We start from the raw sequence: 15,941 nt of genomic DNA, 5'->3' as shown, positions 1-15,941 counted from the left end.
CTTTGAACAGATGTCTGTATGTTAAGAGAACTAGCAGCTGAAAAAACACAAGAGAGGGGATTGACAGACCAGCTGAAGTTCCACATGCATCTAAAATGCTTAGAGGAGTCCAGTTAATATTTTCAGGTATTTATTCATTATAGTTTTAGCTTGGTTGAGAGGTGCTTTTGAACAAAGAAGAGCAGAGGGAGACAAGAGGGGAAAAGGAAGACTAAATTGACTTGCTTCAGACATTACTATTTTACTCAGGAATATGTACACAATCACATTATCAGTATTTGGCATGATCACAGGCATACGAAGTTCTTCAGCTCCTTTAAACTTTGAACCTAGCTATCAGTACTTAGATGCTTCTGTTTGTACTGTACTGGTTTAGGTGGTATAGGTTTTAATTTTTTAATTCATTTGAGAAACCATTTTTACCAGCTGTTAACTTTTTCAGACTTCACCGTTTTGGTATCTTTTGGTAAAACACAGAAAAGTCAGTGTCTTACTTTGTCATTACTTAGGTAATGACTTTAAATTGTTCATCAGTTTTTTTTATCTTAAAGTATGTTTTTTATACACACACACACACACACACACACACACACACACACGACACTGTTTTGTAAATGCAAAGTTCATGTCAAGAATACTAGATTAGTTTTATGTTGCCTTAGAGAATAAAATAGGCCTAACATCCATGTGCTTTGAATGGTGTAGAAGTTTAGTTTTTGTGACCGAGTGAGGGACCATTTTTAATGTGATATAACACAGCAGGTAATGTAGAGTGGCTTTGTTATGGGTATCCGGCAAGAGAAAGCCAACACTGGTTTGTTTCCAGGTGTAACAAAAATGAAGCAGCTGCTTGTGCACAGTGGGATAATATCAACACAAATCCTGAGAAGACTAAAAAAATAGGAACTGCTGTCACTAAGGGATGTGACAAAACTGTCTTGAGTTTAAAGAGGCAGAGCTGCATCTTCCATGTGAAGGTGTTATAGCACAGGTATTTTGGCAGTGCTAGTTGTTCAGACTTAATGTTACAGGGCAGCTGTGTAAAACATAGAGATAGTCCTGAATAAACCAAAGAACCTCTGAGCCTGACATTTGTTATGACTGTTTCAAAGACTCCTTGCTGTGTGTAGAGGACAAATATTTGTCTAACTGTAATATCCATTTACTTTGTATGAGATTAAAGCAGTTTGTATAAAGCACGTGCTGAGAGTGGGTGACCTGGATTAAATCGATTCATTAACCATTCCTTTTACCTGGCCCAGTAAAATCTCTCTCCTTTACGACAAACAGCTTATTTCAGCCTGCAAAAGAGAAGGCTTCGGGGTGACCGAATTGCAGCCTTCCGGTACCTGAAGGAAACTTGGAGGAAAGATGGGACAAGACTATTTATGTAGTGACAGGGCAGGAGGGAATGGTATCCAAGTGACAGAGGGTATGTTTTAGATTAGGTATTAGGAAAAATTCATACTGTGAGGGTGAGGAGGAGCTGAAAACAGGTTGCCCAGAGCAGTTGTGGATGTCTCATCTCTGGAAGTGGTCAAGGCCAGGCTGGATGGGCTTTGAGCGAGCTAGTCTAGTCGGAGGTGTCCCTGTCCACGGCGGATGGGTTGATGATCTTCCGACCCAAACCATTCTGTGATTCTGCGATTTAGTGTGGGTGTGAAACCTGCGCAGCGGACGCTGGCAGGGGCAGGTGGCGGGAATGCCTCACCCCGGCTGCAGGGCGGGTGTGCCGGGAGCCAGCCCCGCGCCGTGAGGGGAATGCGGCCGGCCCGGGGCAGGCGGGGCTGCGGGAAGAGCAATGTGCCCGCGGCGGGCGGGGCTCGGGGCCGGGCCGCGCCCCTTCCGGCGGCCGCTGCCGGAACCGCGGAGCGGAGGGGGCGGACGGGCCCGGGACACCGCTTGGCCTTGCGCTGCCGCTGCCGGTCCCGTCCCGTCCCGTCCCCTCATGGCGCTGGAGCGGACGGGCACCGGCCCCTCCCGCCGCCCACTCCGGCCTCCCCCGCCCCCGTCTCCTCTCGGTTCGCCGCTCCCGGCGGGGATGTGAGAGGGGCCGTGGCCGCAGGTAACGGCGGGGAGAGGCGGGGAGGGGGCCCGGCCGGCCCCTCGGGGGCGGGGGAAGGCGGGGCTGCTTCCCGCGGAGCGCTCGGCGCAAGGCCGCGGGTGCCGGGCGCTGCGGGTGAGGAGCGAGCGGGCCGGGGGCGCTGGGCTCCGGGCCTTGGGTCCGTCTGTACGAGCCAAGGGTGGCTTCTCCCTAGTGGGAAACTTGTGGTCTGGTCTGCGAAGGCCGAAACGAAAAGCTCTGAGTCGGGCTGTTTGCGGGATTCTGCCACCGGACAGAGGTATCCAGGTACGATGTGCTGGGTCTGCCTGTGCTCCGGAGCCGCTGTGCCCCCTATTTGGTTAACCAGCGTGCTAAACCGGCTCATCCTCGTTTGGTCCAGAGCTGAATTATCCGAGGCTGAGGCTTGTGAGCCTGGTTCCAGAGCACCTTCAGCAGAAACTCAGAGTGATGCCTGGTGCATCACTTTGACGTGGAAAAAGTAATCCTAGCTTTGCACTGTAGCTCACTGTTGTCTTAAGCTGACCAGGGGAGGTTTAGATTGGATATGAGGAGGAATTTCGTCACAGGCGGGGTGATAAGATGTTGCAATGAGTTGACCAGGGAGGTGCCTGGTGGAGTCAATACCTGGTGGAGTCACTGTCCTCGGAGCTGTTTAGGAAAAGACTGGACGTGGCACTCAGTGACAAGGCGATGATTGGGTCATAGGTGTGACTCCATCTGACATGCCTTTTCCAGCCTAGTTGATTCTGTGATTCAGAGTGAAGATTTTTATTCGTTCATACACTGTGAAGGTGGTGCTTGGATCTAACTACTTCATCCCTGGTTTTTTTCCCCCAATCTTTTTCAAGCAGTAAACTTTCTCTATTTTACTATGTCTTTAAGTTGTTAGTACTGAAAACATGATGAATGTAAGTCATGGTTCTAGCTTAATGCCTTTGATGTGCTTCATTGTATACAGTTAGGGTTTTTTCCCCAGAAGCTAACAGTTTCACTAATACAAAATTCCATAAGGTTTCGTTGGTATCATTGTATTTAGAATTCAGTGTCACACGAGTTCTGTTTTTGTTAAAGTACTTGATTCTCATGATAAGATCCTGATGACAAGAAGGCAGGTTATAACATGTTATCTATCAGTCATGTCAAAGCCATGACTAATGTTTAAATTGGACTTTAGCTTCCTGAATTACCTTAAATTTGAAACTGCCCATATTAAATACCAAAGGTGGAACTTCGGTGACCCTATGCTGGTTATTCCTCCCACGAGTGGAGGTGCAGCAAAGATGAGGCAAGTCTTATCTTGAGTCTATTTTGATAGCTTTCCAAGGAAACAGTCAATGCAGTATCAGTTACAAAGCACTGTCTGTAGTTTGTATTCAGTTAATGAATAACACTGTTTTAGTGAAGATACTTTTGAACTTTATGCAAAAGTGCTTTAATTAAAGGTCATTTTTAATAGAATAACTACAAGTAGCTCACCCAAAGAATATGTTTTTAAATGTGGCATTTTTTTGTTTCCTCCTAGTTCATAAAATGGAGTGCTTGTTGCTTTTGCTTTATAAATAGAAATCTGCTGTAAAGAATTTTCCCCATAGTTTATCCAAACCTTTTCAAATACACAGTTCTAGGATAGTTAAGGTATGTTTTGCTTTCTGAGCACATGATAGTGCCTCTATCATTATATATATGGATATATATAACATGAATATGATTTTAGCTTGCCTCTGTGTAATATATAGATAATTACGTGTGTAAGTTTGGGCAGTCTTTGACAGAGCTGGAAAACTGTATCCTGTATTGGGGCAAATGTGCAGTGTGGAATTGAACATATTGTTTCCTAAACAGTGTATACAGAATCTGTAGGTACTGTGTGCATCCATCTTGGCCTTTTAAAGGTGCATGTGACTAAGGTTTGAACTCTTACTTTAATGCTCTGTTGTGTCTGTCCTTCAATGTTCCCTTTGTACGTGTGTAAAAGGTATGTTTGTGAGTGGATGGAACGTGACTGTGGAAGGCTTGGATTTAATAATTAGGTATATTTGGGGGGTTTTAGTAATCTTATTAAGAATATTTCTGTGTTCATACTCCCCACTGCCCCAGTGTTCTGTGTGTCCAGGGGAGAGCTGCAAAGGTAGTGAGAGAGGTAGAGGGGAAGCTGTATGAGGAGCAGCTGAGGGCACTTGGTCTGTTTGGCCTGGAGCAGAGGACACTGAGGGGAGACCTCATCATGGTCTTCAGCTTCCTCACGAGGGGAAGCAGAGGGGCAGGCGCTGATCTCTTCTCTCTGGGGATCAGTGACAGGACCCAAGGGAATGGCCTGAAGCTGTGTCAGGGGAGGCTGAGGTTGGGTATTAGGAAAATGTTCCTCCTCCAGAGGATGGTTGGCACTGGAGCAGGCTCCCCAGGGCAATGTTCACAGCACCAGCCTGACAGAATTTAAACCTGTGTGTGTTCAGGCACATGGTGGGTTTCTTGGGGTTGTCCTGTGCAGGGCCAGGAGCTGGGCTTGATGATCCTTGTGAGTGCCTTTCAACTCAGTGTAGTCTGTGATTCTATATAAACATCCTCTGAAAATGCACCATACCAAAGCCAATAATTTAAACTTGATATTAGTTATCTGGCAATAAGTTACAGAATGAAACTGAAAGAATTAGGAAAGTATTTCAGTTCAACTTTAATACAGTACCTTCTAAAGAGTATCTTAGATCACAGGTTTGTTTCTTCGATTTGGGATGTGAAAAGCAAAGGGATGAAATAACTACAGCTTCAGGCAAGATGTATCTAAGGAAGATCAAATCTAAAATCATAGTGATTTGTTATTCAAGTGTTTCTAAAATGAAAATCCTCTTCCTTTTTAAAGCATAGATGGAGATTGTAAATTCTTGTGTGTCATGCATGAAAATTAAGTCAGATTGAAATAATGGACATAATTTTTTGCCAGATTCTTAACATGCCAATTAATGCTATTTTTAATTTCCGTTTTAGAAACCTAACTTCAAAGTACTTAAGAAGTGAATGCCTCTGGATTTTGGAACAAAATTGGTATGTATAATGAGCCTTCTACAGGCTCATCACCGAACATTTGGGTTTCTGTTTTGTTAGGGAATGTTTTCTTCATGTAGTTTTATGCTTGTGGAAAGGAAGAAGGGATCACGTAATAGCCAACATGACACATAATAGTAAATGTGTATTTGTTAAAGCAACTTGTTGATTCAACCCCTTTTCTTCCATGACAAGCTTTATGGCTAGAAGGGTATTAAATAGGTGCTCAATTCCAATGTTAGAAACATAAAACATCTCATGGAGCTCTTGTAAATAAGCAGCATTGACGGTAAAATACCACAGAACAGTTAAAAAGATGCAGAATGACTGTGCCTACAGTATTATTGTTTTGCCAAAGAAGGCTTTTGTTTAAAAGTCTTCCATTATGTTCTAATCTTTGGCTGTTTAATGTTATTGATCTGGCTCAAAAGAAAAAAGAAATAATCAATAAAATTGGGCAGGGAAGGATTGCCAGTGTGTAACCTTGGTTGAATGTTTTCAGGAAACATTTCTAAAAAAAGAGATGCTTTTAATAGGAGTAAATGGAAGATATTACACTCAGACAGGAGTAATTTGCTATACAAGTGCAGGAGTTTTTACTAATAGAGAAGTTGAAAATGAGTCAACAGTAGGTGACTGCAAAGAAAGGCTAAAAATCCACCTGGTTTGAACGTTTAAAAAGAAATATGATCTACCACTGTATTGCAGCAGTGGTAATAATTCAAGCTAAAGTACTGTATCAGCTCTGGAAATTGCACTTAAAAAAAGCTTTTGGGAAAGAACCCAGAAGGTGGCACAGCAGGAGGTGCCAAGCACCTAACCTGCAGAGTAATGTTGATATGTGGATGCAACGATAAAGGGACTTGTATCTTTTTTCTAGCAATGGGATTTGGTAGTGAAAGTGAAGATTATTAGATAATGAGAGTTCCTAATGGCATCATGTTTGTGAAGTTTCCTTTGCAAGTAGTTCATGGGAGAAGCTTGGCTGAATTATCTGTAATGAGGAGCAGCAGTGAATTATGCAGTACATGGCAAAGGGTTGAAGTAAACGGTCTGTTAAAGACATTTTTTTGCTTAATGGCATCATCCTGTTCATAGTTGAAAAGAACAGGTTTTAGAAAAGATTTTTGAATTTAAATAATTTAGTGTATATTTAGAATATTTCTTGTAAGTCTTTTAAGACTGTCTACTGAACTCTAGAGGGCTTTTGGTCAAGTAAGCAAAGTTGGAACAATGTACCATATCTGCCTTTCCCAGCTCTAATTATTGCTTCCATACATACAGCTCGTGGAAGTGATACTGATTTTCTTTACTGGTAACTCCCACATTCTTACTTGTGCTTATCTGCTTTTAAATGTAAAATATTACTTTTCTCATTACACCACTTTAAATGTTTCTGAATATTTGAAGAACTCGCTGCAATAAATGTAACATCTTTTGAGCACGGTGTTTGTGCTGCTTTTAAGAGAAAAGGACTTCTGAGCAAAGAGGCAAAGAAGTGTTATCCTGTGTTTTAGACCAGTGAGTCTGTATCTTGCTGGCATTTGTGATACATTTGGTTACATCTTGAAAATAATCAAAACAACTTCCTGGCTGGTCTGGATTTGCTTATCTCCCACAGTTGTTGGTTTTTTTTTTTGCATTCTGATTTTCTCCACTCCTCCCTATCTGATTACCTTCAAATCTAGTTCCCTGTGTGGTCTGTCAATGCACTGTTGCACACTGAGAGTTATGACTCATGAAACCAGCATATCCACGGGCAATTCATTAATGAGTGGCTCATGGAGGCATGATAGATGCTGTAACTTCTGTGAATAGGAGAGTCTCAGCCCTTCTACACTTCTCTGAAATCAGAGCAGAAAACTAGTACTCCTCCATAACACTGCTGGTCTTGAGTGGATGAAGTGTTCTATGTGTTAAAATCAGTTGTGAACTTAATTAGAGAACCTTTGCAGAACTGAATGACTGCCAGCTTTATTTAACTCCTACATTTTCTGGCTTTTCTCTGTTTATAACCTAGTAGTGGCCCTGACTGCTGGAATGCAATAGCTGTGGCGCGTCCCAAGGCAGAAACATGAGAGGCGTTATTTATTCTAGAAACTGCTCATTTCATGGCATTTTCTTTTCTCGTGCCCATAGATAATTTTTATTGATTATATTTATGAGCATGCATTAGTTCTTCTTTTATTAAGTATTGGGATTAGAGTCTGATTTCCTAAAGTGTAAAACTTCCACTGCCTGGTGCTGCTTTGACCTTGCATATGTCAGTTCTGCACATGCAGATTATATCTGTGCTGTATACAGAGGGAACCAAATCTCTTCAGAGGGAAGCTGAGTCCACCATGACTGTGTGACATTTGTCTGCAACTGTCGACATCTGAATAAACCTTCGGTGGAAATAAGTCAGTCCAGCCCAAGCAGAAATGAAACTGGCTATGTCTGTGAAGACAAATAAACTTGATGGGAAGAGCTAGCAGTAATTTATCTGAATTTTTGTAATTTAAATGGTTGAGATTTGAGTCATTTAAAAGGTTAACAAAGTGGTTGACAGGGCACTTCAGTGTATTAGGGACATGGGAGAAAGTAGAAATACTGGTTTTGAAGTGTAACATCCTTTTCAAGTCTAAATTTGTAAAATTACCTGAGCATACATTTCCTCATTCTTCTGCAATCAAATTCTTCCTCTGCTGCAAAGAAAAGCAGCCTGTGCTTCTCCTTGTTTCTGGAATGCAGTGGGTGGAAGGTGTCAGGATGGGACTAACTGATGCTCTTTTCCTCTGTTAGTGTAGGTGAAAGTATGCAAGCCAGGGAGAGAAGAAAATGGAAAAAAGTGGCTTTGCTAATATGGAGAGTTCTCTTTTAGTAAAAACAACCCCATTAGTAATATAGCTAAAGTAGCAACTTGAAAAAAAAAAACAGTAAAGTATAAAGCTTAGCAAAACCAGCCCCTCCTTCCTCAGGTGATGCTATACCACTGTCACATTTTACACCAGCTGGAGTGGGGAGAACATTCTTAGCTCCATTACCTGAACAGTGTGCCTTACACCTGCTGGAACAGATGGTGGAGAGAACAGTCGCAAAAGTCTTGTCTTTTCCTTGCATTAAAAACTTCTTCAAGGGACTGAAAGTCTTGTTTGAATTCAAAACCAGGATGGTATTTGATGCAGTTGGTGAGGTGGCTGGGTTGGGTCTGTCTCACGCACTGATTGTTTGTCTTTCTTGGTTTTGTTTGATTGGTGGTTTTGTACCATGCAAAAATCTAGTTTCTTTTTAAAAGTTTCTAGAAAGTGAAAACACTCTCTTGTAGATCATTTAATTGGTCTCTTCTAAAAAGTAAGATATTAAAAATTTCTGCGCGAGGTTTAAGGGAAGTGGATTTGAGAATTTTGAACTGTGGCTCATGCAGCATTTTAAGCAGTGCTATTGTTTTCCTTTTTTTTTTTTCTATTAATGTTTTCCTTTTTTACAGCCTAACTGGATGCAAGTAAGAGGATCTGTGTTCAGTTTTAATGCTAACCTACCAGTAGCTCTCTGTTAGGTTTTCCTAGGGGTATAGCAAATTAATCAAAGTTGAAAGCATAAAACTACAGGGAAAAGTAATACTGAAAGGTGGTTCATACAAGTATGGGAAACTGTGTAAAATAAATTAACAAGAGCCTTATTTCTTGCCAGATTTTCTTGTTAAAGAGTAATTGCATGTGCATGCATGTGAGGTTTGTTTGTATTATGAGGATGGCTATATGATTAAACATCCTTCTAACATTCTCTTTCATTTTTCTAGGGAATTTATATGGAAGAAATGCTGCGACTGTTCTCAAACTCTATTACAGACTGATTTCAATGTAAGTAATTTTTTTATAAGTATCATCAGTTACATGGTATGCCAGACACAGATTTGCGTATTCAATGAAAAGAAAAATAAATGACATGTTTGTAAAATTTCCCTATAGTTTCTCATAGAAATTTTGTTTGTTTTTATATGCCAGGTCAGAAACCCCTCCTTCTCTGTGTTCAAACTTTTTAGTTACTCATCCTAAGTACAAGTTTATACGTGCTTCAGATTACCTTTTTTTTTTTTTTGTTAACCACTATTAGTAGAGGCCACTTGCAGGAGAACCTGAGCTATTGAGGATTTCCCTATACAGCACCTATTTCTACCAGCTTAATTCTAAAGTGTTTCTTTTGCTCATGTTTGTATTGCATCATTTTTTGTTGAGTAACAGAAGTTCTACTCCTCATTGATCAATGTGACAGTGTTCAGTAGTTTACGAGATGAGCCAAACTCGTGGGAAGTATGACTTCTGTATTGGTCTGGTGTTGGCTATGAGTTCCAGCATTTTCATTGGAGGAAGTTTCATCCTGAAAAAGAAAGGTCTCCTCCGGTTAGCAAGGAAAGGCTCCATGAGAGCAGGTAAATACATACATCTTTTAGTAAATTGTTGATGTTTAGATTTTGCTGTTTAACAGAAGATTAGTTCTGTTCATTAGTTCATTAAACTAATGATTTTGTTTTGACTTTTTTGGGTTTTTGTTACATGTCGATGAAACCTAGAAGAGAGAGCTGGTGTGTTTTTTCTCTGGTGTCAGATACCCTTAACTCTGTGTGTGACACATGCTATTTAATGCATATGTAATGCCCGCTGGGGACACTTGTCAAAGGATTCCTTTGTATGTCGGTTAAGTCTAAATTGTACTTGCAAATTGAACTTGCAAGCAGCACTCTTTAACTATGTCTGTACTCCTGAATGAGTGAATTTAAGAGTGTTAACTGTGTTTGTTTGTCAGGGGATTATTTTAGAGAAGTAAAAATCACGTGTAGTAAATGAGTGTGATGAGTAGTGTGCCTCAAGGGTTCATACTGGAAGCAATGCTATTAAATATCCTCATCAATGATACAGACAGTGGGATTGACTGAGTGCTGGCAGCGGGGTTGTGGATCACACCCACCTGAGGGGGACAGTTCATGCTCTAGAGAGAAGGAAGTGGCATCCAGAGGGTAGGGGATGGGCTTGAGCAGTGGGTCTGTGCAAACCTCATGAGGTTCAACAAGAACCAGAATGAGGTGCTGCACCTGTGTCAGGGCAACCTCTGGTATCAACACAAGGCTGGGGGATGGACAGATGGAGAGCAGCCCTGCCCAGAAGGGCTTTGGGATGCTGGTGCATGAAAGGCTGGATATGACCCAGCAGTGTGCACTCAGCCCAGAGAGCTGAACGTGTCCAAATCGGGTGTGACCAGCAGGGCAAGGAGGGGATTCTGCCCCTCTGCTCTGCTCTGGTAAGACCCCACCTGCAGGGCTGCATTCAGCTCCAGGATCCCCAGCATGGGAATGACATGGACCAGTTGAAGCAAGTCCAGAGAATGGCCATGATAATGATCAGAGGGACAGAACACTTCTATGAGGGATAGACTGACAGAGTTGTGATTGTTCAGCCTAAAGAAAAGGGTCTTGGGACACCTTTATAGCATCTTCCAGTACCTAAAGGGGGCTTTTGAAAAAAAGAGAGGTTTGTTTTGGGTGGTTTTTTGTTTGTTTGTTTGTTTGTTTTTACCAGGGCCTGTATTGACAGGACAAGGGGCAATGGTTTTAAATTGAAAGAAGGTAGATTTAGGTAGGATAATTGCAGCATCCTCAGATGATTCAGAAGGTTGACTATGAATTTTTTTATTCAGTACCTGTCATCTTTGCTTCTAAAAGATGGTTGATCTTGAGATACATAATTCATGCACCCTAGTTTGGAATGAGAAAATGTGATGTTTGCACATGTAATCAACCACATAAAAACCATGCACAATTTCTGCAGAGCAGCAGTCCTAGTAAGAGCAAATAATCTAGCTTTTCATGTAATTTCAGTGATTTGAAAGAACTGTTTCTCAGGATAATGCAGACATGATCATCAGTGCCATTTCTAACACAAAAGAAGTAAAATAACTGGTTATCAAAGTAGGCTGTAGGAGGCATGTCAAAAATTGAAGATGCTTTGATTTCAACCTTTCTACCTAGAGAGTCTAGGTATCAAAAGTATGCTCATGTTTTTAAGGGCAGGAGTTGCAAAAATTATTTTATATCATGGCAGTGTATTAGTGACTGGGTGTTGATGTTTTTAGTGGAATAGCCAATGTTCCTTCAATTTTAGGTCAAGGTGGTCATGCATACCTTAAGGAATGGCTGTGGTGGGCTGGACTTCTTTCAAGTAAGTATCAAAAGTTACTCATCTACGTGTCAAAAATACAATCTGCATTCTATAATTTCAATAAATAACTATTCCACAGATGGCAGCATGGTTACAAAAAAGGGAACAAGATTGAGATTCTATAATACATGGTAATGTTACCTGGAAATTTGATGGATGAAGATCTAATGATTTTAATGTAACTTCTCTCACACCAGAAGTTCTTCCTTTAATGTAACTGCCCTCTTTGTGCAGTGGAACTAGGCAGACATTGGTTTTGTCTTTGCTACCCATATGCATTCTGGTTTTTGTCTTAGCAGAGAAGTGCTTAGATATATAGGATTTCTTGAAGAGAAGCATATTTTAGGATTATGCCTGTTTTCTGATTTTTTTTTTTTTCATTGCTTGAACTCTCCACTTACTGTCTGTATTCAGGTAACTGTGGCTCTCTGTATGTGCTGTGCTATTGCAGATTTCTCCATGCAGAACTTCATTAGTCAAGCTGTCAGACTGGGCTACAGCACAGACACTAAAATAAAACACCTTCTGATTTGGTAGAATTTCTAATACCTGTTGTAGTTCCACAGCCTGCTTTTAAAATTTAGTAGTGGGGAAGAGAGGCAGAGGTGTGATGTTAGTACTGTTAGTTGAATTATATCATTAGAATTTTCCATTGTTTCCTTGCTACATGTTTGTGTCTATGTGAACACTTGCTCCGGATCAGAGGTTTGTTGTATGAGCCTAACTCCTGGGTTTTAATTCCTGTTCCTCTGCAGTGGGAGCTGGAGAAGTAGCGAACTTTGCTGCCTATGCTTTTGCACCAGCTACGTTAGTGACTCCTCTAGGAGCTCTCAGTGTTCTTGTAAGGTAAGAAACACTAACCAAAAGCAGTGTGACTTGAGAGAGGAAAGAAAAACATTTATTTAGAAATATGTCACTGATCTATGCTGTAATAAATGGGTTTTGTTCTTCACAATAGAATGCTTATAAGCATCAGGAATAACTTTTAATCTTCTCCAAATACGTAATGGCTATGATATAAAAGGGTTCTGGAAATGCACTTACATGTCCATCTCCGAAAAGCTGTTGTCTTCTGCATTTCAAAAACATGGTGATCACAGCAGAGCAGTATTTTCATTCCTAAGTGAAGATTTTTGTCTTTTTAAAATTATTTTTGCAAGTTCTTAGACATAGCATTTCTTTGGCAGGCAGCATAAAAAGGTTCTAGGCAGAGATGCCAAATATTATCAGGTGGTTCTGTCCACAACAAGTATCTCAAGATAGAAAATAGCTGTTTTTAAGCTGCAGATTGTGTATGCAGGTGACTTGTACAGTCTAAACAACCTGTAACTTGATGAGCAAATGAATATTACTAATCCCATGTTTGTTGATGCCTTTTTTATTTCTTAGTGCCATTCTGTCATCCTTCTTTTTAAACGAAAAACTTAATTTACATGGAAAAATAGGATGTTTGTTAAGTATACTGGGATCAACTGTGATGGTAATTCATGCTCCACAAGAGGAAGAAGTAGAAACTTTGGATGAAATGTCCCACAAATTAGGTGATCCAGGTAAGAAAAATGCTGGCTTGATACGTACACAGCCCATCATCAGCCTTCATTTTATAGTTTCATTACTGCTGCTTTCAAGTTCCAGTAAGATGGCCTGTGTCTGCTTCATGCAGACATGTTGTCCAAATGAAGTAGAGATTTGAATTCTGTAACATAATTCCATAGGGAACTTTGCATGATGCCAATGAACTTGTCTGGGCTTGAATAAAATGTCCTGATGGCAACCACCGAGGCAACTTTGTTTAAACAAATGCAGCAGCACAGGTGGATAAACAACACTTCCATAAATGTTGATTGAAGTGTGTAATTTCTAAGTACACCTTTGAGTTATGCTTAAAATGAAAAGATAGATGTTGTGATGTCTGCTGAGAAGTAAAGTCCTACAGATGAACTGGTATGTCTGCGTGAAAGATGAGGCACTCACAAATGCACATCTACAAAACAGTATTTATACAAAGGCAATTCTCATCTTAAACGTGAGGAAATGGCCAGCAGAGAGATTAAGAAGGTGTTCTTAAGGAATGACCTGATCATTGGAAACCTGCTAATGAATACAGCTACCTGCCAAAATATGCCTCCTAAAAAAGACTCAATTCAGACTCAGGCCTGTGTCCACTGGCATCTACACCTCAGTGAGTCTGGGTGTAAGGCAGTTTAGCAATCTAATCCTGTAGTAGTCTTGCCAATAGACTGGTGAAGGTAATACAGCATGCCTGAGGTACTTACTTTGTTTTGGCTAGCTCACTCTAAAATTGTCTAAACTGTGATGGTGGAAGAATAATAAGAAACATCCTGAACTCTTCTGTTTAAGCTGAGTCGGTCCCATTGTTAATGAGTGTTTTCCCTGCACCCCAAAGATAAATACCCCTGCTTCTGATAGTGTCTGTAAGTAACAAGTGTGTCCATTAATGTCCATAAATAACAAGATTTTCTTTTTCCCCCTACTGCAGGTTTTGTGGTCTTCGCAACGCTCGTTGTCATTGTGTCTTTAATTCTCATATGTGTGGTGGGACCTCGCCATGGACAGACCAACATTCTCGTGTACATAACAATTTGCTCTGTAATTGGAGCCTTATCAGTCTCCTGTGTCAAAGGTCTGGGCATTGCTATAAAGGAACTTTTTGCAGGAAAACCAGTGCTGAAACATCCCTTGTCTTGGATTCTGCTGCTAAGCCTTACTGTCTGTGTGAGCACGCAGATCAACTATTTAAACAGGGCTCTGGATATATTCAACACTTCAATAGTGACTCCAATATATTACGTAATCTTTACAACATCTGTTTTAACTTGTTCTGCCATCCTTTTCAAGGAATGGCAACACATGGCGGCTGATGACATTATCGGCACCTTCAGTGGCTTCCTGACTATTATTGTGGGGATCTTTTTATTGCATGCCTTCAAAGATGTTAACTTCACCCTTGCAAACCTGCCCCTCTCTCTGCGGAAGGATGATAGAGCAGCAAATGGCACTTTGCTGAGCACATATGACAGCTTTAATGATGATGAAGAAAGTTCTGCCTGCCTAGGTGAAATGCAATCCACTGAGAGTCTCTCAGCCAGGAGAAATGGAAGCCTGTCAGCCTTCTGAAAATATCTACGTGTTACTTAAGAAAAGAACAATTCTGTAACCCTGGAATTTTTTTTTCTGCTGTGAAATGTCTGAGCTTGTCTGGAAATTCATGTACTTTTTAACAGTATGTATAGACAATCGTTGATTTTTTGAGTTCAGTTAGTTTGGATAAAGAACACTGAAATGTTTATTTGCCTTATTTTTACTTTAAAAAGTACTAAAATGACCTCAGACCACAATTGGTTTTGTTGCTTAAGTTATGTGTAAATACTTTCATTTCATTCTTCTGTTTTTAAGATGTATTGCACTAATTACAATTTTATCAAAAATAAATGGCTTTATTTCTGCATTGGTGGTAAAAAGGTTGCAGCAAACCTGGATCCTTTGTACTTGTACCTTGACTGACTGTAACCATATTGAAACAGGAGCTGCAGCAACTACTCCTGTCTTAGTTTGTAAAAGAGAAAAGGGAAGGCTACAAACAAGCACAACTGATCCTTTGAAAATACTGTTAGGTAAAGCTATATACAAAACCTGCTGGATTTGCATCAAAAAACCCCAGCTATCCCAGCTCAGAGTAACTGGCTGGCAGAAGCAGGAAGGCAGGAGTTTGTGCTCTGTATGGACAGGTGAGCTGGTAGCTCCTGCCATGACAAGAAGGAAGGATCAGAATCATTACTAATCGCCAAAGAAGCTGTTCCCTCCTCTGTAACAGGGGTCAGGTTCTGTCTGGGCTGCACCATGCTGCCCTGGCTCTGCAGACCTGTTCCATGTTCCTGATGTTACAGCTTGAACTCACAGAATTGCTATTTTGTTTGCAGCAGCAGGGGCACTGGCTGCAACACTGAGTTTTTCAAAAAAGACCCAAAAAAAAAAAAAAAAGACATTGCTTAAAAAAAAAAAAGAGGGGTACATGGTAATTCACTTCTGTAAAGGCAGAAAATAAAAACTAGGGAAGAAGTTTTTATAAGAACTTTCTACCACACAGATGAAAGATGGAAATACTTGGGACAGAGACTAATAGTTACTGCTGGATGTTGTCAGGTTTAGTGCTTAGTGTTTAAGAGAAATTAAGATTTTTCCTAGAACAGAAAAAAAATCCAAGTTACCACCTGTGAAACAAAATTCTGCTGCCTTCTTTTGGTATGTGTCATAACGTACAGGAGGGGTGAAAGTGTCAAACAAGAAAAAGGTTTTTTATAAGAAGTAATTGGAAATGAAAAAGTTACACCTTTTGTGCAGCTTGCTGCATTTTTCTTTTTAGATAGGAAAGGTTATACGAGGCAAAGAATATTTAGCTCCTATAAAATCTATAATCCTTTTTAAAAAAATAATAAGAATTTACATTATGAAAATGGGAAGCTAATATCTCCTAGACCAATGTCTGAATTGTCAAACTTTTTTCCCCTCAGTGATCATAAAGTATGTATTTAATAGTAGTTTTAAGATGTTAAGAGACCAATTCTCTTACTGCTGAAAGTTAATTGGTAAGAACTAGAAATCATTCGCATCATGATTAGTTA

General features: G+C 40.5%; 1 protein-coding gene across 5 annotated transcripts; it reads left to right on the top strand.

Moving 5' to 3' along the window:
- Positions 1-1,863: 1,863 nt before the first annotated feature.
- On the top strand, positions 1,864-14,767 carry NIPA2 (NIPA magnesium transporter 2). Of its 5 annotated transcripts, none has more exons than XM_033053453.2 (8): positions 1,864-2,065; positions 5,048-5,104; positions 8,886-8,946; positions 9,359-9,515; positions 11,242-11,298; positions 12,054-12,144; positions 12,688-12,848; positions 13,799-14,767. In XM_033053453.2, the coding sequence occupies exons 4-8, from the start codon at positions 9,377-9,379 to the stop codon at positions 14,434-14,436; spliced, it is 1,086 nt and encodes a 361-aa protein (XP_032909344.1). In that variant the 5' UTR covers positions 1,864-2,065; positions 5,048-5,104; positions 8,886-8,946; positions 9,359-9,376; the 3' UTR covers positions 14,437-14,767. The 5 variants fall into 5 exon arrangements, with proteins under 5 accessions (XP_032909344.1, XP_032909342.1, XP_032909346.1 ...); XM_033053451.2 differs by having other exon boundaries at positions 9,328-9,515; XM_033053455.2 differs by having other exon boundaries at positions 9,322-9,515.
- Positions 14,768-15,941: the final 1,174 nt, after the last annotated feature.

The sequence above is a fragment of the Catharus ustulatus genome, chromosome 2, assembly GCF_009819885.2.
Source record: "Catharus ustulatus isolate bCatUst1 chromosome 2, bCatUst1.pri.v2, whole genome shotgun sequence".
NCBI lineage: Eukaryota > Metazoa > Chordata > Aves > Passeriformes > Turdidae > Catharus > Catharus ustulatus.
This window is presented reverse-complemented; position numbering and strand designations above follow the sequence as displayed.